This window comes from Pundamilia nyererei, unplaced genomic scaffold (assembly GCF_000239375.1).
Source record: "Pundamilia nyererei isolate P.nyererei 1_Seehausen unplaced genomic scaffold, PunNye1.0 scaffold00323, whole genome shotgun sequence".
NCBI lineage: Eukaryota > Metazoa > Chordata > Actinopteri > Cichliformes > Cichlidae > Pundamilia > Pundamilia nyererei.
In genome coordinates, this window is record NW_005187724.1 from 214,591 (window position 1) to 240,938 (window position 26,348).

At 40.9% G+C, this 26,348-nt stretch overlaps 2 protein-coding genes across 2 annotated transcripts in view; one reads left to right on the forward strand and one right to left on the reverse strand.

The window, feature by feature from the left end:
* The window catches only part of LOC102204261 (histone H3.3), a 7,110-nt gene extending 5,729 nt beyond the window's left edge, over positions 1-1,381 (forward strand). The window contains exon 5 of the mRNA XM_005751707.2: positions 1-1,381. The gene's annotated coding sequence lies outside the window, so the exon portion shown is untranslated.
* Positions 1,382-23,817: 22,436 nt separating this feature from the next.
* The window catches only part of LOC102204566 (homeobox protein otx5), a 4,762-nt gene continuing 2,231 nt past the window's right edge, over positions 23,818-26,348 (reverse strand). Inside the window, exon 3 of the mRNA XM_005751709.2 lies at positions 23,818-26,198. Coding sequence (XP_005751766.1) covers positions 25,560-26,198 — 639 coding nt within the window. The 3' untranslated portion in view covers positions 23,818-25,559. The remainder of the gene's footprint in view (positions 26,199-26,348) is intronic.

Below are 26,348 nucleotides of genomic sequence, written 5' to 3' on the forward strand. Positions count from 1 at the left end.
CGCTCTCGTTCTCCCTCTTGGTCTTTCTCCTTCTCACCTCTTCCTGTCCTTCCTTCACCTTTCTGCCTCTCCATCCCTCTGCCCCTCACCCGCCGTCCCTCCCTCCCTCCCTCCCTCCCTGTGTTAGTAGTGTGTAGAGGAAAACTGATTATATTATAATTAAAGTGTATAGTCGTGTTTTTCTTAGTGCTCTCGGCAGCAGACTTCTAGGGTACTCTCTTTTTGTGCATGTACCAAATCTTTGGTGATGAGATCTCCTCAAGCACACATATCCTGGTTTGCACTGTTTCTAACAGGCTCTGTGAGAGAGTGGGTAACATGGATAAAGTGAGGAGAGAAACAGAGTAGAACAATGCAAACGTGGGAGGGACAAGCAGGAGGACAGGATGGCTGTTTTTTTCTGCTGGGGGGACTCTGGTCTCCTTTCTGCAGCAGGGTGCTAGAAGAACTTGCCTGGTCCTCTCGTCCTGCTTCCTGTCCTGCCAGCCTCGGCTCAGCAGCAGTTTGTTTCTGCCCCAGAGAGCTGAGCCTGGACTTGGTGTCCTGTGTGTCTGCGTGAGTGTTGGCTCTGATCACCACAGCAAATTGTATACAGTCTATCAGCATCTTGGGGAAGTAGTTCTATGATTACCATATGGCTCATTGCTGTTATTCATTGTGTTGGGTTTTGTCTTTCCAAATAAGTCTCACAGTTGTGATTTTTTCTTTGTTTGTTTTATTTTATTTTTGAAACTATTTGACACAGAGTTGGGGGGATGAAACAGATTCAAAACAAAACAAATACAGAAAGCAGATTTGAAATATTTTTTTCTACTGAAATGTGATGCTACTGACTCTCAGTGACACCAAAGTTTGATCCTCTTGTACACGCTCTTATAGAGTTTAACCTCATCTGTCTGTTTGTTGTGTTCAAATTGGGTTCTAATTATTTAAAACCAAAGCTTATGAGCTCAAATGGTGTCAGAGATACTTTTTTAGCAGTGGCACGTTTTTTAATACCAAGACCTTTTTATAGCAAAGGCTCATCAAGATTTGTAACATTCTGTAAAACCAAAACTTCTCAAAGTGTAAAAATGATTTTTTTAAGAAAATAAAACAACTGATTAAAATGTGAAGGATATTCTGAATCAGCATTGAATGACTAATAATAGTCATTTTTTCTGTATACGTCCCCCCTGTACTTTTATTTTCTTCACTCTGGATCAATTGATCATCTGTATACCGCTTCTCAGGTTGACTTTTCACCCCTTTTAACTTAAATTTGTTTTTTGCTTTATTTGAGTTTCTTTTTTTAAATGTTGAAGATAATGTTTCAATTAAACAATGTTTGTAATTTCCAGATTTGTCATATAAGGTGGTAATAAATGGATGTTACACACACTCCTCTGTGTCTGTGCTGCATAAATAAATGCTCTCAGGTGGATTGTTTATACGTGTTAAAGAAAGACCACTGTTCATTTACCAATAAGCTTTTCCAACAGTTTAGCAGCATTACAAAAGAGAAGTCTAAAATATATTAAGAATTTACATTTCAGTTCAGTCTACATGTAAATGGTTGCTGACCTGTATAGCTTCTTATTCTGTAGCAGGAATAAATAGCTAGAGTTGGCGCTGTAAGGATCCAGTTTATTGTGAAGAGTACTTTGTGCTCTCTGTAAGCTTTAAATATTTTTAGCTCTTCATTTTCAAACACTTACAAACTGCTCCCAACACATCAGAAACAAAAATAAATAAAATAGTTTTTATGACTCAATATGACCCCAAACTTTAAAACTTGAAGCTAAATGAGATGCACAAACAGCAGGTTCGAGAGCACCTGGGACTTCCTTAAGTTCCTTATATTATATTAATGGCAGTGACACCACTAGATGGCGCTACAACACAGTGTTTGTGACTTGAACTCATAGCTCCTCTACACCAAGAAATTAGTTACTTCTAAAATCACGATGGGCCTTAATTTAGAAATATATGTATATGATTGTAATTGTATGAATGAAATCAAAATATTTTTCCATCTTTCTTACCACTAATGTGGTTAACCAAAATTAAGTTAACCTTAAGCTCAGCTCTAACATTAAATTTTATTTTTTTTTGTCCATTAAACTTTGCCTTTTAATATTTTTAGGCCCCTCTCTCTGACACACACAGATGTGAGACTCCCTTCCTGGGTTGACATCATTCCCCTCATCACTGTTTCATTTCATCCTTCTACTCCCTTGATTAAAAGGGATAAAGCCATGCCCTCAGCCATGTTCATCACAATAAAACACACACATTTGCCCATGTCGCTGCATGTCTGTGTGACCTCAGCTATACTGATTACAATGAAACGCACACAGACAAACAAACATCTAATCAAACACCAGCCTTTAATCCTTTTGTTTTGACCAACCACTGTACATTGGTGCAGACTTACAAACATGTATGGATGTACACCCACATACCCACAGACAAGCGATCGCTTCTGGGCACCATTTTTCTGTCTGATGTCACTTCTAATCAAAAGGTCACATGACTTTATTGAGTCAATACTTGTTTAATAACTTTCATACAAGACACGGTCTTTACATATATATATTTTTCCCCATGAGATCAGCATTCATACAACTACTCCAGCTGACAGGATTTCCATTTTTCCTTTTCAGTCCAGTGGAGTCAGACTAAATGTAACAAGTTGTTAGTTAATGTTAAAATGACTAAATGAACTACCTTTCAGTGTAAAAAAAAAAAACCCCATCCTGGTTAGGAAAACCTGCAGTGCGTACAACGACTAATTGTCACAGCTTTCCTTTATATTATTCTCTTTTCTTCTATGTCCATCCATGCTTCCATTTTCTGATGTTTATCCAGGACCATGTTGTGGTGGCCAAGACAGCGAATCCTAGACCTCCTCTCCTGGACACCTCCTTCAGCTCATCTAGGGGAACACCAAGGCATTTCCAGGCCACGCAAGAGATGTATACTGTCCAGCGTGTTGTAGACCTACCCCGGGGCCTGTTTGTGGTAATACATGCCTGGAACACCTTGCCCAGGTGAGCCCCAGGAGGCATCCTACTCAGATAACCAAACCTACTCAGATCCCATGACCACAAGTGAGAGTAGGGATGTAGATTGCATCACTGCAGACACTGCACCAATCCGCTTATCAATCTCCCACTCCAATCTTCCCTTACTCATGAACAAAACCCAGAGATATTTTAACTTGGGGATGCTAATTCTCATTCCTGCGTGGTCGAGCTTGAAGCCACCACCTTACAAAGCCAACAAAATTGCAGTGTTCCACACCTAGGATGAAAACTACATCGTTACATCCTCGACTGGCACCAACCACCTTGTGGCCGCAGCTCCGTGCAGCATTGTTTATTTAGACTCAATGTTCCAAAGCTTCCATCCGAAGAATGTATTAGCTCCTCTCTTTATCCAAGTGTCCAAGACATGAGATCATAGATGTCACGAAATGATTACAAAAACAGTCATCAAGCTGCACCTCATGCTTTTATGTACAACCTTATACTTGAACATCGTGCTTGTAATGGACAAATTGTGATTAGCACAAGTTCAGTAACAGAATAACATTCAGGTTCAGATCAGGCAGATCTGGGCACTCTGAAGTGACTAACAACAGTCAGGACCAGTTCCCCGACCTGAAGGCACAGACACACAACCCTCTTGTCCACAATGGAAAATCTGAACGTACAGAGAGCAAGCGGGGGGGATACAAGAATAGCCACCCTGGCCTGCCACTGCTCACTGCAGGCAACTCCAGTTTGAAACAAAGTCCAGTCCCTTTCAAGGAGACTGGTTCCAGAGCCAAAGTTCTGAAGTTGGGCTTTGAGGTGAGCCCTATTATATCTATCCAGTGTCTCGCAACCTTATACGCAAGGCCAGGCTCCTCCCCCACATGAGATGTGACATGCCATATCCCAAGATCCAACATTCCAACAGCCAGGGGTTTGACTGCCAGAGCCTTTGTCCTTGAATGCCACCCAACACCCCGTGTTCTCATTTAAATTCCACCCTCAGTCGTGAGTTAAACTGACCAAAGTGCCCCAGCCTGTATAGCAGCGGGTGTTAGGTGATTGGGGGGGGGGGAATATCACCTGATCAATAAGTTTGACGAGCTGATTTTTTACATCCCACGATTTACCTTTATATGCTTTGTCTCGCTTCATGTATTTACATTTTTTTTAAATGACAGCTCAGCAGATAAATTTGTATTGGATTATTTGAAACATCCATACCAGGATCAGACTTAAGCATCCTGCCTCGGTGGCACAATAACCCAGTCTGTTTCCTGTTCCAAACGGGACGCATTTTCCCAGATTATACTGAAAATTGGCTTCACACACTTACCCAGTTAATTATACATGAAATAATTTTATGCTCTGGATGAAAGGAACACCCTACTAATTGCCAGTTGCAGGATTTCATGGCAGAATATGAAAAGAATGGTCTCTTTCAGGATTTGGACCTGAAGGGTAGCAGGTGAGCCAGGCCTTTATTGTTCTGAATAAGCTGCAGTAACGAGGAATTACTGTGTGAAATATTTGTGTCTAGCTTTTGCCACTGATTGGAGCCTCTCTAGCTTTTCTTTGCTCTTTAGAAACATTCAGTCTGCTCTTAAAACAAAGAAGCATCATGTGAAACCACTACAGCTCTAATAGCTCAACATATAATGGACTCTGCATGTCAACACATTAAAGAGGTATGATCATAGTTATTCTTCTTTCTATTTCATGCTTTTGTCTATGTGCGTGTTTCAGTGTGTATATGTGTGTGTATTTGTACACAACTGTGCATTCACCTTCCCCAAGGTCTGTGTAGTGGCGCTCCATCTGTGGCACTCAGGGGATTACAGCCAATCTGTCTGTCTGCTGCTCAAAGTGCTGACCGTCAGACCAGCAGCAGATTAACACAGTGCTGGGATTGGGAGGAGTGGAGGGGGGGAGTGGGCAAATGAGGGAAGTGGGTAGATGTTGAGGAAGAGAGAGAGAGATGAGTGTGTGTGTGTGTGTTGGGGGAGAAGGGGGCAAGTTGAGGGGTCGACCCCAGATTAGAACAGAACTGGTACAGTGCGTATGTGTGTGTGTTTGTGTGTCTTATCTGGGGGAGGAGGGGGTGTATACATAGGACAGAAGGAGAAGAAGGAAGAGGGACAGATGTATATGGTGGGGGGGAACGAGTGGGGGCCAAAACTGGCATAAAACTCTATTCAAACAGGCATCTCCACTGTTTAAACCAGTTGAAACAGTTCAAATGGATCAATCTCTAAAATCTAAACTCTAAAGCAATAAAATTTGTCAGACGTGAAGGTGAAGGTGAAAAGTCTGATGTCATTTGTTTCTTTGTTTCTTTGTTTAATAAGGATCCCCACTAGCATCAGCCTTAGCTGTTCTTCCTGGGGTCCTTGCTCTCAATCCAACATCCACAACACATGAATAGAAACGAGCAGGTTGTTCTCATACAGACGCCACCGCGTTTCAGAGAGAGAATTAAAAAGCTACCTTATAACAGGACATAAATCCATCTTATTCTTTATTATTTCTAATTGATTGTGTTATCGCATGTCCAACTTACATCCTTGTAATGCAGTTTTAAGACGGGTCATGTGTGCGTTCAAATTCACCTAACATATGTAGCATGTCCCCATCATTATCCAAACAATTATAATCACAGTTTTTATTGGGTTATATTTAAAGTGTTCAATTGGGCCTCAATGTGCTGTAAAGGAGCCAGATAAGACCTTACTTGGATGAGAGTGTAGTATGCTAAGTTAAGCTAAGAAGCTAGGCAATTTATTTTCCCAAGGGGCCACATGATAAACTGTAACTGTTGTGGAGGGCCACACCAATAAGGTGAACTCAGTTTTGATCTGTATTCATTTGATCTCTTTATAAGCTTATTGGTGTGACCCTCAACAACAGTCTCATGTGGCACCTTGGAAAAATTAATTGGTTAGCCCTGAAATGCTAGCCAGATTGGTTAGCAAGCTGCATTCACAAACTGTAAAGATACCAGGCACAATCATGCTTCTAAGTGACAGATTAACCAAAACTGGAGCACAAGCTTCTTGGATGGGCAGTACCTCAAAGAGGGACATAGTATTTTTCAGGTGACTACACCAAAAATGCTCTTGGAGGTCAAATTGAATGGATAGTAGCGATAGTAGCCTGTTCTGGCATCCACCCATGCCCCTAACCTCACAATAAGTAGGTGAAATCAAACTGAGACTGAAGTGGGTTTAACCTCACTTGTCCTGTGAAGTCCAGCTGGGATATCTGGCAGAAGATGGACGTAACATTGGGTTTTTTGTTTTTTGTTGTTTGTTTTTTTTTAATTGTATGGTTGCAGCATTTGGGGATGTAGTCACTGTGGGAGGGCGGTGAATGGGTTAAGACTACAAGAGTGGACCACAGAGATTACTGTAATGTACTAGTGCACCACAAAGAGACTAGTAAGTGGGGGTGATGAGGAACTGGAGGTTGTGGGGGGCTGGGGTGGATGGAGTTGGGAATTGCTCTGAGGGATTAACTGTGGTCTCCTGTTAACACAAGCTGGTAGTCAGCTAGCAGCACAGCAGGGTTCAGTGGAGTCCCACACATGCTGTTTAATAAAGACTGTAGCTGTTTGTACACACTGTGTGTGGACAATGAGGGGGACATAAGAACAAAAGAAAAAATAGCTGAATGCTAAGGACTACATGTGGGGTTAGCGCAAGTGATGGTTTTCATGTAGCTTTTTAATCCACTTAATGCTGAAGTGCGATTCCACTGGTCAGTTTTTTCTCTGTGGTCAGAGAAAAGATAAGATAACCTTTATTAGTCCCACGCGTGGGAAATTTGTTTTGTTACAGCAGTGGACAGTGCAAAGTTGCATAGAAAAATTAGAGAGAAAACACTGGAATAATATATCCATAAGATACTGCACACAATAGAATATAATAACAGTCAAATAAAATACTATATACAATCAAATAAAATAGAATACAAATGCTATATACGATATGAGTATGATACAACGATGCCAGAAAGAGTGTTGCACTTAGTGTTATTGCTATTGCACATGTGTGGATGTGTGTGTGTTTGATCAGTTAAAGTCTTTGTTGTGGAGTCTGCCAGCAGTGGGGAGGAAAGACCTGCGAAATCTCTCCACGTCCCACATCGTGGGTGCCGCAGCCACTGAAGGAGCTGCTCAGTGCTGTTAGAGTCTCCTGCATGGGGTGGGAGATGTTTTCTAAAATGCTGTTACATTAGAATGATAAAGGTATTTAGGTTCAAATTAGGTAACCTGCTGACTGTCTATAAAAAATCCCTTTGTCTGGAAAACAAAAAGGGAAAAGTGATGCCTTAAAAAGGGGGTGACTTAAAAATGCATTCTTACTGATGGCCAGCAGGGGGTGACATTTAGCATTGCAAAAGGAAGTCAGATCGTATTGAAGCCTATGAGAAGAATTGCCCTTCTCCTCACTTGATTTACGGCCTCAGTAAAAACCTTCTTGACCAGTTCTTTTCTTGATCAATTGTTTCCAGTCTTATTTTTATCCAATATGATATTAATATGGTGAATTGCTCTTACAATTATTTCAGAAGAAATAATAAAGTTGTGCATGTTTTCTTGTGAGTGAAAGATCTTAAAGATCAACACAAAGCTTTGAAAAAGGCTTTCTTTCATTGAGGGAAGACTACTGTTAACCAGAAAGACTTACACGCTCATGGCTCGCTAAGAATGATCAATTAACCCAGCATGCATGTGTCTCTGGATAACATAAAAAAAAGCCCACACAGTCACAGGGAGAACCTACAGGCAGCACTAAACCCTGCTCATGTAACACAGCAAAGTTAAGATCAATCACTCAAGTGAAACGAGTAAGTAAATGAGTAGAGACACATTTTACATCCCTGTTCATGTTACTGTGCAGCACCAGTGTGTCCCTGTGTGCATGTGTGTGTCTGTGCTGGCTTGCATCGCTTAGGCCATGTGCTTCTCTAGTCACACTGCTACCAGAAGCAGGCGAGGAGGGAGGGAGAACATACAGTCTGCAGACACATGGGAAATGCTCGGCAGCCTCTCTACAGCGCCCTTCGTTGAACAGTTAAGAACTGCAGTTTTGTGACTGACTGGTCAGTCTCTCCCTATCCTTATATTTCCTCCTCATGTTGTGTCTGTTTTTCCAAATTAAATACAACTGCAGGACGTGTGCATGGGCAGTGAAACAGAAACATGGATAGCAAGCAGTTTCCCCCGAGAATATAGTGACTTTCTTTGCTTTTAACTACTTAAGAACAAAATAATTGATGGTTACAGCAGGACAAAGACAAATATTGCGTCGATTCTATGAGCCATGTACAGTCAAAAACGATCTTTTAAGCCTTTGCGTGTTTGCACGGCACAGACTGCAGGCTCAATGCCCATGATTTGGCAATGAATAGATGCCGTTTCTTGATGAATTCTTCATATCGTCACAGTGACACACAGTAAATATTTGTGTGAGTGTGAGGCTGCTCGCCCGTCACAAACACCCTGGCTGTTGATGTGTTTTTTTGGCAGACACACTGACATGTAAATAGCCACCGAGTCACAGAGACGGAACAAACATGTTGACTTGTTGTTTCCAGAAGGAGTGTGTGTTGTTGGTGTGTGCTTATGTGTGTGTCTGACTCACATTTTGTAACTTAATGGAGGCACCCCTGACCCCCACCCCTCCCGCTCCCACGCCACAAGTTTGTGATTGGTCTGCAGCTCCAGCGTTGGGGATTAGGCCATGTTTCCCCACTTTACGTCCCCTGTTCCTCTCTCGCTCTCCTCTTTTCTATTCCTCTCTCCCATTCTCCCTGCGTCACATGATCCATTACATCACGGGATTGAGGTCAGAGCTGGATTAGGGCGAGCTACGTGAGCGAGCGAGCAAACGAGAGAGGCAACGCTGGAATTACTGAAAGTGAAGGAGGAGAAATGGGTAGGTAGTCGTTGTTTATGGGGGGGATCAGATGGCCTACAGATGACGAGTGAGGGGGAGAAAACTGAGACAAAGACAGAGGAGGAAGCACGGGAAGGCAAGGGGGGACAAAAACATGGAGTGGGGTTTTAGGCTAAAAAGCAGGACTTTTGGTCCTGTGACATGTAAAATGCTCTGATGCAGCTCCATGAAGGTAAAACATGTGTAAAGTATTCCAGGATATTAAAGAAGTGTTCATACTGAAGTAAGAAAACACAGGTAACATAAATGTGGTGGAGTGATGGGGGCAAAGGTCAGGCAACACTGGATGCTATCAGACACAGAGGGCAGTGACGAGTGATGATTACCAGTGTAATCCACAGAAAATACAGCATATGTAGTGGTCAAAGTAGAAACACTGAAAATGAGAACAACTGTAGGTAATAAAATACTGATAACTGATACGTGTTTGAGCCACGTGTAAAGGCCAAGCACATCTGTAAGTGAAGCTGGAATTTGTTACAGTGAAGAGATTGGTCCCAGTTTAGATTTTCAACTACATGCAATTATTATGTTAACACTAGCATGAGACAGATGCTGTTTTTTATAATGTTTTTTTGTAATAACAATAATGTTTAACTGCAATTACCAAAAGCACATAGCATCTAACACTGACTATACTTTTGCCAATATTGCTTAAATCTACATGTGATTATATTTACTATATCTATATATCTAACCAACCCTAACATGATTGAATATAGTTTTGTATTTTCTAATTAATTTTATTTCCATTTTGAATTTTTGTTTTTAATTTCATTTACTTTCAGTATTAGTTTCACTCTTTTTCATTGTTGCTGCATCACGGGCATATGTTAGAGGCAGGGTTTCGGAAATCAGTACAGGTATTACAACAAAAGCACAAAACTTTTTGAAAGCAATTGACTCACAGTTTTGTATACATCCAAAGTCTCAATAAACACGACGGGCAAGGTTTGATACAAATGTATCAATTGTAATGCAATTGTAAACCCTTTATTAAAAAAACCTGGCCTTCACCCTTTAGTTTCCTCAAATTTTAGGCCCATTTCAAAACTTTCATTCCTTTCAAAAATATTGGGAAAAAAATCGTTTTTACCCAAGTGAATACGTTTTTAGATACTAATGGTATCATGGATGTTTTTCAGTCTGGTTTTAAACATTTACACTCCACTGAAACAGCACTTTTTAACGATATCTTTTTAGCTAATGATTGTGGAAGTGTTGTGATCCTTGTGCTTTTAGATCTTACTGCAGCGTTTGATACTGTTGACTATAGTATTCTTATCTCCCGTTTGGAACACCTGGTTGGCATCAAAGATGCAGCACTGGATTGGCTTCGTTCATATTTGAGTGGCAGAACGTTTAGTGTTAATGTTGAAAATTTTGAGTCCACTTCAGCCCCTCTTTCTTGTGGGGTACCCCAGGGCTCAATCCTTGGCCCTCTTCTTTTTTCATTATACCTACTCTCTTTGGGGTCTATTTTTACAAAACACAAAATATCCTTTCACTGCTACACAGACGACTGCCAAATTTATTTGCCTTTAGCACCAAATGGCCCAGGTTCCATCCAAATCCTTTTGAACTGCCTTGAAGATGACAAAGCTTGGATGGCTCTGAACTTTTTGAGTTTCAATGAGAGTAAAACGGAGGTGATTGTATTTAGACCTAATAATATTTCATGCAACCCGCTTGGGAATTGTGGTTGGCTAGGGTCTTATATCAAACAGCACGTGGCAAATTTGGGAGTCATTATGGACTCGGATTTTAAATTGAACAAACATATTAGTTCTGTGTTGCAAAAAAGCTTTTTCCAGTTGAGGCAAATAGCAAAGCTGAAGCCAGTTTTGTCAAGACGTGGCATGGAGAAGGTAATACATGCCTTTATTTCAACTCTACTACTACTGTAATGCACTGTATGTTGGAGTCAGCCAAGGATCATGCTGCCCGCCTCTTGACTGGCACCCACAGGCATGAACATGTAACTCCTATCCTGTCCTCTTTTCATTGGCTTCCTGTTCAATTAATTTCAAAGGTCTAACGCTGGTTTATAAATGCTTTAATGGTCTTGCTCCCCCATACCTTTCTGAGTTACTTCAGCCTTATATTCCTTCGTGGACCCTTAGATCAGCTGACCAGCTCCCGTTGGTTGTCCCAAAATCTAGGCTAAAATGTAGAGGAGAACGAGCCTTTTCAATTTTGGCCCCCAAACTTTGGAATACGCTGCCTTTAAATATTAGACAGGCATCTTCATTTCCTGTTTTTAAGTCGCTTTTGAAAACACACCTTTTTTCGACAGCTTTCAGACTGGTGTGAGTTGATATGTTTATTATGTGTATTATTATGTGTTTATGTGAGTGTCAGTGTTTTTATCTTGTGTTTTACCCTTTTGTTTCTGTACAGCACTTTGGGCAAACTTTCTGTTTTTAAATTTGCTATATAAATAAATTGGATTTGGATATAAGTCTTGTACATACATTGGGAAAGCTACAAAAATTATGTCTGTATAAAAACTTCATGGTGAATAACTTTAACAAACTTAAATGGATGGGTTCTTATGCTTATGTAGCATTTTGCTACTCTATCTGAGCACCCAACGTGCTTTATACAACATGCTCCATTCACCCGTTCATACAAGCATGTTTTCTCTACTTTTTTTCTCTCTTTTTCTTGTCTAACATTCACAAACATTCATTCTCTGAAGAATCCATGGACGAGCAACTTGGGGTTAGATATCTTACCCAAGGACACTGAGACACGCAGACTGAGGAAGCCAGAGACTGAAGCACCAACCTTGTGATTAATAGCTCAACTGCTCTACCTCCTGAGCCCTTACATGTTGCATATTGCGTGAGTAGTGTTGTCTCAAGCCAAATGCTGCAACTTATGCACAGAACTTATGATAATAAGATTCTTCTTCTGCAAATTAACTGGTCCGGCACTCTCACAAAACTTTTGGTTAATGCAAAATTATCTTTCAATTTGTTTTCAAAGACAACTCGGGGGAAAAGAACGTAAACACAAACTCCCTTTTGAAATGAGTCATCCATAAATAGTAACATTTCCCTTGAGCTTCAAATGTATCAATCCATCCAATCTCCACCGATGGAGCCTACTTATCCCACCTGCCATAGGTTGAGAGGTGGGGTACACCCTGGACACGTCACCAGTCTGTTACAGGGCTAACCTAGCCTTATTTAGAATCACCAGCTTGCAGCAAGGTGGAGTAGGAGATAGCACTTTGGTCTCACAGGCCTTTCTGTGTGGAGTCTGCATGTTCTCTGATGTTTGTGTGCATTCTGTCCGGGTACTCTGGCTTTCTTCCTCAGTGCAAAGACATGCAGTTAGTGGGGGTGAGGTTATTATGTGTGAATGGTTGAAAAAAATGTATGAATACATTTAAAGAATCTCCCATCTTCCTGGTCTGCATCTGTTTCACACCCTCTTTCTTACAGGTGCGCTACATAGACACACAGCCTGCTCATTAATACTAAGTAACAAACTAATAAAATGGTCCAACATTTAGCTCTGGCTCAAAAACTGAGTCATTTGTAGGAAAGTCCTACCTAATCTAGGTAACAAGACTAAAGTTCATAAGTACAGGATGTGAGACAGCTTGTGTATATGTATGGTTAAAATAATATTTTTATGGTAACACCAACATCTCACATTTTTTAAGAAAGAAAAGGGATTCTGACAAATTTAGTGTTACCACAGAGTTCGTTCTGGTAAACAGCACCTAAGTTGACCCTGCAATTAAACAGGAGAGATCAGGGTGAAGCTGTGGGAGCCAGACTGAGGATTAGACTACTGGCACAAAACTGGATCTGGGGTTCCTCCAGCATCCTGTGCAATCAATCCCAGTCACACAGTTGAGAAACGTGGTTCCAGCAGTGCTGCCTGCAGTGGAACGAGGGTGAGCGGCAACCCTGATCAGCAGCATCCATGTTCATACAGCGCTTTCCTTGTAATATCTTCTCCCTGTTCTACTTTGACATGCTGATGTTTGATGGACTTCATCTGTGTTATGTCATGATTTTATTTTTCTATTTGCAAGAGGTCAAAGTTTAATTAACGATACTTAATGTTCCATGATGGACTGGGCCTGCGACAGCATCTGTCAGCAGGGGGAACATTGGAACCAATTTGTCATGTGGAGAGGGAGAAGGCTTTAATCCCGCCGATGAAAAGAGAAATGTCCACAGAAAGATGGACATAGAGATGATGAGCGAGAGTGATGGCGTGGATGGAGAGGAAGAGGAGGACGAGAAGGAGGAGGAGGAAGAGGGAGACAGTAATCCCATCTAATTCACTTAGTGTTGCGCTGAGGGAGCAGGACACTAAGAGGATTTGGGACATTCTCTAAATTAGATCAGCAAGAATAACAAACTGCAAGGAGAGGTGGAGAGGAGGGAACGAAGGGGCACACTGGAGGAGGTGGTGGGGAGGAAGGGTCAGACGAGGGGAGGCGGCGTGAAGGAAGGAACATGTGAGAAGAAGGGAGAAAGAGAAGGGTGCAGAGGGAGAAGAGGTAGGTTACATGCAGCGGGAAAGAAGTCAAACGAAACCACCGATGGGAGGTGGAACATCAGAAAGAGTGGCACAGGCACCAGAGAGGTACTGAAATGGCCACACTGCTACCTGTTGCCTCAGGTTCAGTCACTCGGATACATGTTCTCACTAGCTCCAAATGCCAAGTGCCTCCATAATCCAGACAACTGTTTGAGTGAAGCATATCATTAATCTGCGGCTCTAAAGTCTGACTTTTACTATTAGTGATATTAACTAGGTGTTAAGTTGTAATCTGCAGTAAAGCCCTAAGCAGAAGTGTATGCTGAGGCTGACAGTGGCTGGTTGATCCATTCATAGTGTAATACTGATCTTGTTACCACTGTTAGCTGCAGATCACTCACTACTTACACTGCAGTACTATGTGATTTAGAAGTATTACTGGACCATTACAAATCTTATTTAAATGATTGATACGAATTATTATTTTTAATGTCTCTTATGTAATCTGTGCAGATTTCAGACTAGGGCTATGCTATGCTACGATGTTGAGGTATGATAAATAATATCTGATGCTAAAGACTGACAAATGAAAAATAAATGACTAACTCGTTACCAAATACGTGATACAGTTAATCTTAGGTAACTTTATTGAGGAACAGTTGTGCTATGATAAATAATTACATTTTAATACTGTATGTATCATCTTTGGTTCTCTCATTGAGAGTTCCAGTGAACAGCTAACAAATACAAGTTTAACACTTGGATTCAATTTCTTGATAACCAAGGAGCACAAAATTCAACATTTATAAACAATAAAACAAGTCCAGGGCATTTTAAAAAACTAAAACCAAGCTAAAAGTCCTACACATATACAATGTATGACAGGTGCAACAGTCTTGACATGGATGTTCTTGCACCAACCATCACAGAAAACCCTCTTCTTCATTGGTTGGTTGAGAAAGGCCTTACTGGATACAACTCCTCCACTATATCCAACACCAGTTCAGCAGACACTTCCAGGGCCAATCTCCTTGGCTTCTGTTTGGCTTCCCCATCCTGTTGCTCTGCTGAAGCTTTGCAGTCTTCATGCTTTCATGCCATTCTGCACATGCTCTGTGACTCCTATCGACTTGCCCACACCTCCCATCTTTTATGCAGTGTGAGCAGGTGTTAATGCAGGTGTTGTTATGGTTGGGTAGGAAGTAAAACACCCAACAAACTTCAAAATAAAAGCATGCAAAAATATATACAAACATGCATAAAACCATGCTATAAAAATAAACCAATAAAAGACAGAATATCAAGAGTCATGTTAAGAGGAAACCAGGCACTGCTCATCACCAGGCCAATACCAACCCTACAGTGAAGCATGGTGGTGGCAGCAACATGCTGTGGGGATGTTTTTCGGGAGCAGAAAGTAGGAGACTAGTCAGTGTTGAGGGAAAGATGGATGCAGCAATATGCACAGACATCCTTGATGTTAAACTGCTCCAGTGCCCTCTGGACCTCAGACTAGTGTGAAGGTTCATATTCCAATAGAACAACCCTAAGCACACAGCCAAAACACTACTTGGCTGTGTGCTTAGGGGCCACTCTGCGAATGTCCTTGGGTCCAGAGTCCAGAGTTGAACCTGATTGAACATCAGATCTCTTGAGAGATTTAAAAATGGCTGTGTACTGACATTCCCCATCCAACTCGATGGATCTTTAAGAGGTTCTGCAAACAAGAATGGGAGAAACTGGTCCATAAACAGGTGTGCCAAGCTTCATCATACTCAAAAAGACGGTACTTTCTATCAAAGCTGCTTCAAAAAAGGATTGAGCAAAGGCTGTGAATACTTACGTACATGTTATATTTTTTGCTTTGTATTTTTAATAAATTAGCAAAAATATCGATATAACTTTGTCATTATGGGGAATTGTGTGTAGAATTATATGGTGAATAATTAATTTAATACATTTTGGCTATAAAATGGCAAAATATACAACAAGTAAAGTACTGTGAATGCTTTATCAACCCTATCAAACATTTGCCCTCTCAAAATATTTACGTTTTTTACGTGATTTGAAGTACACTTTGCTCAAAAGCTGTCATATTTATACAACCACTGGTTGCTAGAGAGAACTGTGTAGTCCCCAAAAGGTTGGGAGTGGTTCCAATCTTCGCCAACTGCTCATAAGTACTCATTATTCCCTCATCAGTGGTTGCCAGATGGTTGTAAACTGTTCTCTAGTCCTGTGTAAATGGGACCTTTTTCACCAGATCTTGACAAATTAGCACACAATTAACTGGTCACAGTACATGAATTTAATCTGTTATTGTTGTTTCAAAATGTGCACAGTGAGTTCTGCAATTATTAGAAATAAGGATGATGATTAGTTCATTACCAGGCCTCTGGAGAACTTTAAGACATGTTGAGGAGGTAATTTAGCCATTTAAATCAGATCAAGGACACATCTAAAACCATTTGAGGCCTGGAGTTCCCCCACCCCTGCTCTAGTACTTAAATCTACAGTTCCTCTAGTGGTCTTTTCAGGGTCTAAAAGGGATTCCGTTCCCCAAACAGACAAGGGGATATTATGAACGTATATACCTGGACACTTCCCAGACTGCTAATTATTACTAAATTGGACGTCTCTTTCCCCTGTTTCCACTGCTAGTACCTTTTGGAGTATTTTAATGGAATTGATTGCTGTGCAATATGTAGCATTGTGTGTAACTAAGAACTGTCATTAAATTTTTTAAAGCTAAATGAAAATAAAACTGAGGTTGTCATTTTTGGCAACTTTAATCATATCGACAGCACTCTGGGCGCCCTTTCCTCGTATTGTAAAACACATGTAAAAAACCTCGGTGTCGACATTGATGGTTCTTTTAAATTGAATAAGCAGGTGAGTGCAGTAGTTCAGTCCTGTTTTTTTCAGTTAAGACAGCTAGCCAAGGTAAAGCCATACCTTCCGGCTAACGTCTTTGAGCGTGTTATTCACCTTTTTCTTACTTGCAGATTAGACTACTGCAATTCATTGTATTATGGTCTAGATCAGGCCACCATCCATCGTCTTCAGATGGTTCAAAATGCAGCTGCTCGCCTGCTAACTGGTACCAAACGGAGAGAGCATATAACCCCAGTTTTAGCTTCTCTACACTGGCTTCCTGTCTCCTACAGGATCCAATTTAAACTTCTACTTTTTGTTTTTAAGTCACTTAATGCTCGAGCCCCTCCTTACCTGTCAGGGCTCCTCTCTGCCTATGCTCCAGGAAAAACCACGAGGTCTAGCTCAAAGCTAATGCTGTCCATCCCACGGACTAACCTCAAATCCCGTGGTGATAGATCCTTCTCTGTGGCAGGTCCAAGACTTTGGAATAGTCTCCCCTTAAATATTAGATCGGCACAAACACTTGAGCAATTTAAATCATTACTAAAGACACATTTCTATGCCCTGGCTTTTAACACACTATGACCCAAGCATTTTGGTCTTATTTGAATTAGTTTAGTTATTGTTTTAATTCTTTTACTGTCCTATTATTGTTTTTACTGTTATTATTGTATTACATTGTTGCTTTTTAATACCATTTTTATATTGTTAAGCACTTTGTGCAGCATCGGCTGTTTGAAATGTGCTATATAAATAAATTTGACCTTGACCTTGACCTTGACTACTGCAATCACATTATTTCTCAGTAATGCAGTAATGTAACACTTTACTGTACTAAATTCAGCAATCCCATTACAGTTCTAAATATATCATTACTTTCATTACAAACTTTCTTCATTTAACTGCATGACAGGCAACATCCGAAATACCTGATGTTATAGGTATGGAAGAATAGGAAGGTAATAGGAAAGGAATAGGAAGAAGGAAAATGGTGGAGCAGTCTACAACTTACAAGGAGTGGACTTCTCCTACTCTTTTTTATTGCACAAAAGGACAAGAGCGCAATGGTAAAATGTAAACATCTGCACAGACAGTATGCTAACACAAAGCTAGCAAAGATCTCAGAGTGATGATAAGCTGACTGAATGCAGACCCCAGCCCAGCTTCCGGAGCCTGAACTTTAACAGGTAACAAAAAGCAGTGATGAGCGGTCAGGCTTGCCACATTGTAGATTTGATTTCTACCTGTACATGCTTATACAGAATCACTGTGGGTAACGCCTGGGCGTATCTTGGTCTGGTTTTCAACTTTTAGTTTTGTGTCCACATGTCAACACTAAAAACCTATATGTAGGATAGGAATACGTGTCGGCCTATAGAACTGTAGCCTGAGATTTATATTGTTAACTAACGATAATAATGTAATAATGCATTTCAGATCATGTTACAGAGTAATATAACAGGTAGTATAATTAATAACTTTCTGATTAAGCAACATACTTTATTATCAAATTTTGTAGCATAAAATATTTCTTCTTGCGTTTGTTATATTTTGTAAACTTTTTATGGATTTCGATTATAGTAAATTGCCTTTGTGTAGATGTCAGGGATATCACAACACTGTGCGCTCCTACAGCTGTCATTTTGACTTCAGCCCTGAAGCTAGGAGCACCAGAGAATTTCTAGCAGCAGGTTCCTGATTAACTTGAACCACCCTTGTAAGTCCCTTCTTATTTACACATGTAAGTTTCTGGCGTTTATTCTTCCAGTATGTTGTTTTCCTCTGGAAACGAGTGCCATTAAGATGTGTGTCCTATTGTAAGTTCTTAGTCTACCAATAAGCATGCATTAGTAGAATGCTTGTGTTTTATGAAAGAAAAACTATATGTTTAAAAGAGTCTGCATTTACTAGTGTATGTTTGATGATGCAATTGCACCCACGTCAGTACGAATTCATGCCTATGTGTATTTGCGTGTGCCTGAGCGTGTGTTTGACGCATGTGTTATGGCGGCAGTGGGATTAGGAATCGATTAAGAGGAAATTGGACTGCAGTTGGACAGGAGGGAGGGAGAAAGGAAGGGAGGGAAGGAGGGATGGTGGGGAGGCCGCTCAGCTCTGGCAGCAGCAGCAGCCTGTGGCATGATTACAGTGTGCCTCCAGAGCAGGCCAGCCACCAGCTTGTTTGTAGGGGATTAGAGAGGGGAAAGAAATGAATCATATTTCTAAGTCCTGAGTGTATCCCTGTCTGTGTGTCTGTGCTTCGTGGTCCATATGCTGCCTCTGGGGGATTACAGGAGCATGCTGCCTGCAGAGTACAGGACATCTATCTATCTATCTATCTGTTGAATTCACTCTGCTCACGATTTAGTAACAAAAATCAGTCTTTTCATGTCACAGAGTGTAGCATTATAATTTCAAGTGTAACTGGGTAAATGAACAGCCACTGAAGTCTGTTAGTGACTGCAGTCTCATGCTTAATGTTAATAAGCTTTTTGGGTTAGCCAGAGTTATGCTGTGTCACCATGAGGCTGAACCCAGCTCTGTGTTCTCAGGCTAAATCCCAGTCAGAAGTCTCACTGTTACTGGGCAGCCTGAGTAATAACCTCAGCCGCCTCTATTGTGTGGTACATATCGTTTTTTGGGGATTTTTTTTGCCTTCCCTATGTTCCAAGAGACTACCACAATCACGTAACTTACCTGCTAACCTTGAGATATCATATATTAAGTTGGTGTAATTTGAAACAAATGGTGAATTGGTCCCTCTGGAATCTTCTCTGTAATGTTCAGCGCACCCTTTGGTGCAACATTTCTATTGTCAAGTATGCATAATTCCCTTTTCTTTAAAGGTAATCCGGTGCTGTAACGACCACTGACTAGTTTGGTAGATCTTAAAGGTATATCTGAGAACTACTACTTTTTGAAGGTTCTGAATCATCTCTGATGTTGCCAGTTAATTTTGAATTACTGTGCCCACAGCTTCTCTGGTTTTAAAACCAATACCCTGTTGACATGTCCTCCTGGCCATGATAACTTATAATGGTCCGCTGTACCAGAGGCATGTAGAAAAGTTGTCGCACCATATGCACGAGGTGTGTGTTTCATAATGGTTTCAGGGCAGTGTACCAGGGGCATGGAGCAAAGTTGTACCATATGTACGGGGAGTGTGTGTTGACATGTCCTCCTGGCCATGATAACTTAGAATGGTGCATTAAGAAAGCATAGTTTGGACAGAACAATGTCCATCATATACACTCTATATACACTATACACAACTCCAGAACTTGTGGTATATAGAACAACTTTATCATGGATTCCTGATGTCGGCCAGAAGCTGGTCAATTATTAAAGTTGTAATATATGTACATACATACAGATATATATTTATATATAAAGATAATGGCAATTGCTGGTGTTCATTTTTAATGGGCTAAACCTAAAATTATTCTTTTCAATGTATTTTTTTTGAAATAGGGAAAATTCTCTATCATGACTAACCTGTTGAAGCGTGTTGTAAAGCTCACGCGTGTAGTTAGGGTGTTCTAGAACATTTTAACTCTCAGAAAGAGGGTATGTGCTTACAGAGCTTTCATGTCATGCTCAGTGTTACTGACGCCCTTTAAGGAGCCTTCTTCATATAAGCTGTGTAAATTTTATGCTCATTGCCAAAATGCTCCTTTAGCAAAGACTAAGCCTTTCTGAATCCTCTGTCCAAGACAACATGGAGACAGCTGTTAAAGTTCCCTCGGTCATCCTCTTGTGTACTGTTCCAGAAAATAGAAACAATCTCCAGGCTTTCTATCCTTGCTCTCACTGATGTTTGGTACTGAAGTTTGTCACTATCAAAAAAATCTATCTCCTTCAACTGTGGTTGGTATTATTGTCTTGGATTGGTAACTCAATAAATTTGAGATTTGTCCTTTTGTATGCACAACTCATATCTGTAAGGATATATTTTAACCTGCTGTCCTGTTACAAAACATGACTCCATATTTTCATCATCGTCAGGTACGATTCTCTAAACACAGTTTGGCTGAGGTTCCTGAATTCGCAGAAATAAAGGTGGAGTAAAAGTAATTCTGTTACTCAAGGTACAGTCTATAGAAATATACCCTCAAAGCTGCCTCAACACAATCAGCATTTCACAGTGACATGGGGAACACAGAACAGAGAAAGTGGACATGACATGAAGTGGGCATGATTGAATCTAAAGTTTATTCCACTTCAAGGAAGCTGAAGCTGAAGCGACTGCCTATGAGATACTGGTGACTGACATTTGAAAGTTATATGAAAAGCATTCATTATGCTAACTTTTTTTAAGGACCCTCTGGGTTTGAATGTGGGGCTGTTGTTCTCCCTGTGCCCTGTGGGTGTTTTTTGTGTACCTTTGTCTTTTCTCACTGTACAAAGCCATGCATATTAGATTAATCTGAACTAGCTGTTTGGTGCCTGAAACTGCTATATGAATGCCATTTCCAAGTATATGAATGAATAACAGTAATAATATATGTCAAAATTATACCAGAGATACCTTTATCACCTCTTTATGTCACGGTTTGCGGGGGGAGACTGTGTGTGGGTTTGTATAGACTACCCAAGAGCAGACAGAGGCGAGGAGGCGAAACTTGAAAGCCAAACGAACCTTTATTTGGCTAGTTGCAGGTAAAAACATGGAAACTGAGAAAAAACTATGAACAACTATGAAATATGGAATAAACTGAGGGATGCTGGGAGAACTAAGACCTAGAATTATGACATAAACTGTTACAAAAAACTACGACCAGACATCGGGTGAAACACACATGAGGTGATCAGGGGAAGTGGAGACACATGAGGACACAGCTGACTCGAATGAAACATAATGACAACACAGGGGAGAGTAACACTGGACATGCTAACATGAGACACAGACCTTCAAAGTAAAACAAGAAACATGACAGGCACAGAGTAGACACTGAATTAAACCTAAACTCTTAACCAGAATAACACTGAAACTTGTCCAAACAGGACAACTAAAGAATCAGAAAATAAACCATAATACAGAAAAAATACCAAAAGACAAGAAATAGGCCATGCTGGGTTAAAATGACCCAGAACCATGGCACTTTTACATATTCCACACACTTGTGGTATTATATTTGTCTGTTGTTGCCATATTGTCTGATTTGGAGAGGGGGATGTCATTTTGAACATTAGTGAATGAGTATTTTCAGTTTTACTTCGCCAGGTGCCTCATCTGAGGAAATGGGAGAAATGTCTAAATTTGCAGCAAGCAGTGCATCCCACAGCCCCATGACCAGTTTGCAGAAAGGCCTACAAGCTCCAAAATGCTTTAGAGCTTCCATAACGCCTGAAGTGTGTTCGGTAGTACGTTTAAACCAGTCTCTCTGGGTTTCCTTTTCCTCTTTGGGACTTAATATAACTGACTCGTGTGCTTCTTTGTGGTTTTAATACAGCTGAATCAATTTCCCCAGTTTGTTGCAATCTTCCCTTGCATTTTCATCCTTTTTTGTAAACTCTTTAATTTCATATGTTAGTCCTTTTGTTTTTTTCCCCACATTTAATTTGTATTCTGTCTGAAGACTTTCAATTTTTCAAGTCAGTGCCCTTATTTCAAGCTTGATTGTCCTCCTTTCCTCTATTTTCCTCAGGCATTTCACTAGTCTCACTCATTTTGTTAGATAAACTGTATTCCCAGCAGCTCAAAAGCTTAACTTTCTCGGCAACGCAAATTTGCAACCCAAAAAAAGCACATCGGCCACACTGTGACAGCCCAACTACAGCAAACCAAACAGGCAAAACATTTCCCAAAAGAACAAATAGCAGCCTTTAGAAACTGTATAAACAGAAGCAATCAACACCTTTGATGACATTGATCTGTTCATCTGTTTTTGCACCATAGATTATTCAATAAGTTTCAGATAATCCCACGAAAAATTATCAAAAAGGCCCCAACACAACAAAACACAGAGGTGAGGTCCAGTTCAGTGAGTCGAATTAGCCAGCTATGGCTGCCTGTACCTGAGGCTCTATCAGTCAAACAGCCACATATACCTAAGATTAAGCCTAAAAAATATCCAAAGGATGAGTTATTAATTATTATTAATACATTTTTCTTTCCTCCTGTCTGTAAATATCTTCATTTCATAGCTGAAGTGGGGATTCTTTGGGACTGACTTGCTTGGCCTGTAAGAATCAACACTGATTTTTAGTTGTGGATTTTGTTCCTTGATCTAATCTGAGGTGTCTGACTGATGCTCAGACTGACAGTAATTGATCTGAGGCATTAGAGAATATTCTAACTTTGCTCTTTTCTGCGACTGGCTGACAGATCAACAACAGTACAAGAAAGCGTAGCCCACAGACCGGTCACATCACATCTAATAGCAAACACTCCTTGCAGGTTGACCTGCCCATGGACTGCCTTTGTATTACCCTGGTTGACCATAAAATATGGATAAAGCATATAGAAGGCAGTGCACAGGGACAAAAGACATAGCCTATGTGGTTCCCGGAAGCACGGCTAAAACCTTTCATCCAGTGCACTTTGCGCAACCCCCATAAAGCTGACCCTCTGGCCTATCGGTGGCAGGAACACACAGAAACATCCATCAATCCAAAGTAATCTGCCTGTCTCTCGTGCTTCAGTTTGGACCCGGTGTGGTGGTGAGACTCGGTATTAGGGTTAGTTCTAATCTGTTTTCTGTCCTCTCTGCCCTGCTCCCTCACATTTCAGCCTTATACCCACTGAACCTCTTGTATGGATTCCCAATGTTCCCCACTATAGATGTCCCAGTGCTCCATTTTCTTCTCTTGCAGTAGAGGTGGGCGTATCGATCCAAATATCGATAGCATTACCAACACCAGTATCGGTATTGGATTGATGCTAGCGTGATAGGATCGGTACTTTGTTGATATCAGGCACACTGAATTGTGTTAAGCACATTATTTTTCTGGAAATGAAAAAAACATACCTCAAACATGCACTATGAAAAATGTCTGATCCTTTTTGTGTGACTGTCAGTTCTGTTTTATTAATAGCCCATATCAAATTTAAACAACAGGAGTTGACCCAACAAGCTTCAGAGACAGGCAAATTTAAATTCCAGGTCTCCAAAAAACCCAGTTTAAAAATAAATGGAAAGTTGAAAGATGTGTCTTTCTGTGTTAACTAATTATTGTGGAGAATAAAAATCACAGTGATTTAGTGGACACTAAAATGCATTTCCAAATTGATGATGATTCATCTCATAAATTGTGACACACTGCTCTCCCCTAAAAAAGCTGGCTTTATATGTTAAAAGTACCTGTATTAGTACCAGCAGTACTGACCCTGTATTCCCTTGGTATTGGAACGATATTAAAATTTGCAGTATCACTATTTAGCACTATCTTGCAGCCCTGAATTGCAGAGAAATGGAAGGATCCATGACTTAGAGAACACAGTAACCCAGGAGTTTTAATGAAGTTGTTTAATGTCTCAGAAACATTGTAGCTATCTGGCATGGTAGTGATGAGACCGGTCAAACACAGGAGACAAATGAAATATACAAAATAATTCATATCAGAAAATAAGCAGAGACGATTATAAAGCAAAAAAAAAATGTAAGTACAATAAATGATTAAGAAGCATACTGCTACTTCTATTGGATAAACCCCTGAGTTTGACAAAAAAGAAGAAGAAGAAGCAGAAACCAGAAGTATATAAACAGAAAAAAAAATTAAAAGTTGGCAGTTTTCTAGAAATTAAGAAAGAGGGTGATAGAGTCTGTTGGGTGGAGTGCCTGTGTAACAACACACAGCTCATACCAGACATGATTACACTTTCAAGTTTTAATATTTACAAAACAACAACAAAAAAGTATATTAGCAAAGTCCATGTCAGCAGAAGATATAATATTAATGATGATAGTTATAATAGTACTGATAGTAATATGAACTCAAAAACAAATTACCACAAATTTTACTCAAACAAATTCACAAATTTGAAAAGAAACTTAAGTTGTTTTAAGTCTAATACAAAAAAGAAAAGAAATCAGACAAAACATCAAACACATAAAGTGGTACCCATCACATCTTTACAGGTTGGAGCTGAGAGAGGCACCAGACTCTGAGCAAAGGAGGAGGGGGAGGGGTGAGTCGGCCGCATGTAGGCCCAGTCCCTTCCCTTTCTCCGGTGCAGTCTCCTCTCCCATCAGATACCTCACTGCAGCAGTTTATTGGCAGTCTGCTCTCATCATGCCACTGTGAGATGAAGAGGGGTTCCTCTGCCTCAACTAGCAACAATGTGACCATTGTCCCTCAAAATGTGTGGAAGTGATCTTATTACACTAACAATGTACTAGCCATTCAGCTAATGATTATAACCATGCTCAAAGGCAACAGGTTCGTACTGCAGTCACTGGAGTGACCTACTCCTCCCCCCCTCAGCTCGTATCCCACACAGGCTGCAGGGGGTCACTGTCATGCAAGGCTACTAGGAACCATCAGCTTGTGTGTGATTTAGAGAAGACCCTGTAAAGACACCAAGCTTTAGGTGTCACATTGGGTTAGCTGAACTGTTTTCATTTCTCAAAGCTCAATGATTAAAAAAAGCAGCTTTTTCAAAGAAAAACATGACAGAAAAAACAAAATTAGAAGTCTGAAAGGAAGAAATGCAGTTCTCATCAGTGTAAAAGGTCCATTTCAATTCTATGTTAAAAACAACCTGTAGGTTACAAATGTTGTTGTGCTGTGGCAATTTTACAAATAAGCCCTGCTTTAAATTTGGTCCAAGTCAAACTCAGCTTTATCAGTCGAATCAAAAGGAAAGCTTGTTCTCACTAGTCTGATTTTATTCTGCATACATAAGTCTCTTTTTCCTTACATGTAGTCATTCCTTGATTTCAAGGCTGATTTTCTATGTTGCTTAAACACTATTGCCATCTCTTTGTTACAATCACCAAACCGAGCTTCAACAGATCACATTACTCCCACTGATATTTTTCTGAAACGACAAACACGTAGAGTTTATTTCAGCTGATCACTTCCTCAGCTGATGTGTGATTGGTGGGACTTCTGTGTCCCAAGTTTACCTCTTCCTCCTTCTAAAACACATAGAAAGTAATCTTGGTTTTTTTTTTCAACCTACTTTGATTATTATCTTTTTATTTCTTACCTCTTCCCTCTACCTCCCTCCCCTCGCCCCACCTCCTGTTATTTACAAGACCTGGAACTTCCAGGAGTTCTGGTCTTTGTAGTCCAGACAGTCAGCGGCATTGAAATTGAGCTTCCAGGCAGTTTGGTCTTTGTAGTCTAGACAGTCGACGGCTCCAAAGCCCAGTGAGGCGGCTGTGTAGCCCTGGGAGGACAGTGAGGCTGGGGACTGGCTTAGGGGCCCGCCCATAGAGGAGGCTGTGATAGGGCTCAGGGCCCCTCCGGTCCCCGACAGCTGTGGGTGCATTGGAGACAGGTAGGAGCTACAGTCCAGGCCAGTGAAGTAGGAGGAGGAGCCTGCGTAGCTCTGGCTGTAGGCTGGGGCCTGGGTGTAGGTCATGGGGTAGGTGGTGGTACGCTGCATGCACGGGGTGGTGGAAGCAGACAGGGGGTCTGGCAGCGGAGAGATCGAGGCTGGGCTCCAGATGGACACTGTGGCACTAGCAGAGCTGGAACTGGGGGTGATGGCGGTGCCTGGAGGAGGGGGAGGAGGGCTGTAGGGACCATTGGTGGGGTTGGCACTGGCCTCGGTGTTGGCCTCACGAGCAGGGGATGCCTTCTTTTTAGGGGGCCGTGGTTTGGACTGGCCTGTGCTCTGTTGCTGCTGCTGGCGGCACTTGGCACGACGGTTTTTGAACCAGACCTTTGGGAACAGGAGCATCAGAGAGAAGATATCTAAGTATCACTATTTCACAATCAAAGCAGCTGATAAAAAACATTAAAGATGTACAAGCTGCTTTCATAAGAACTCAACAAACCCTCACTTTCTTTCTGTATGTGTGTCTCTGTGACA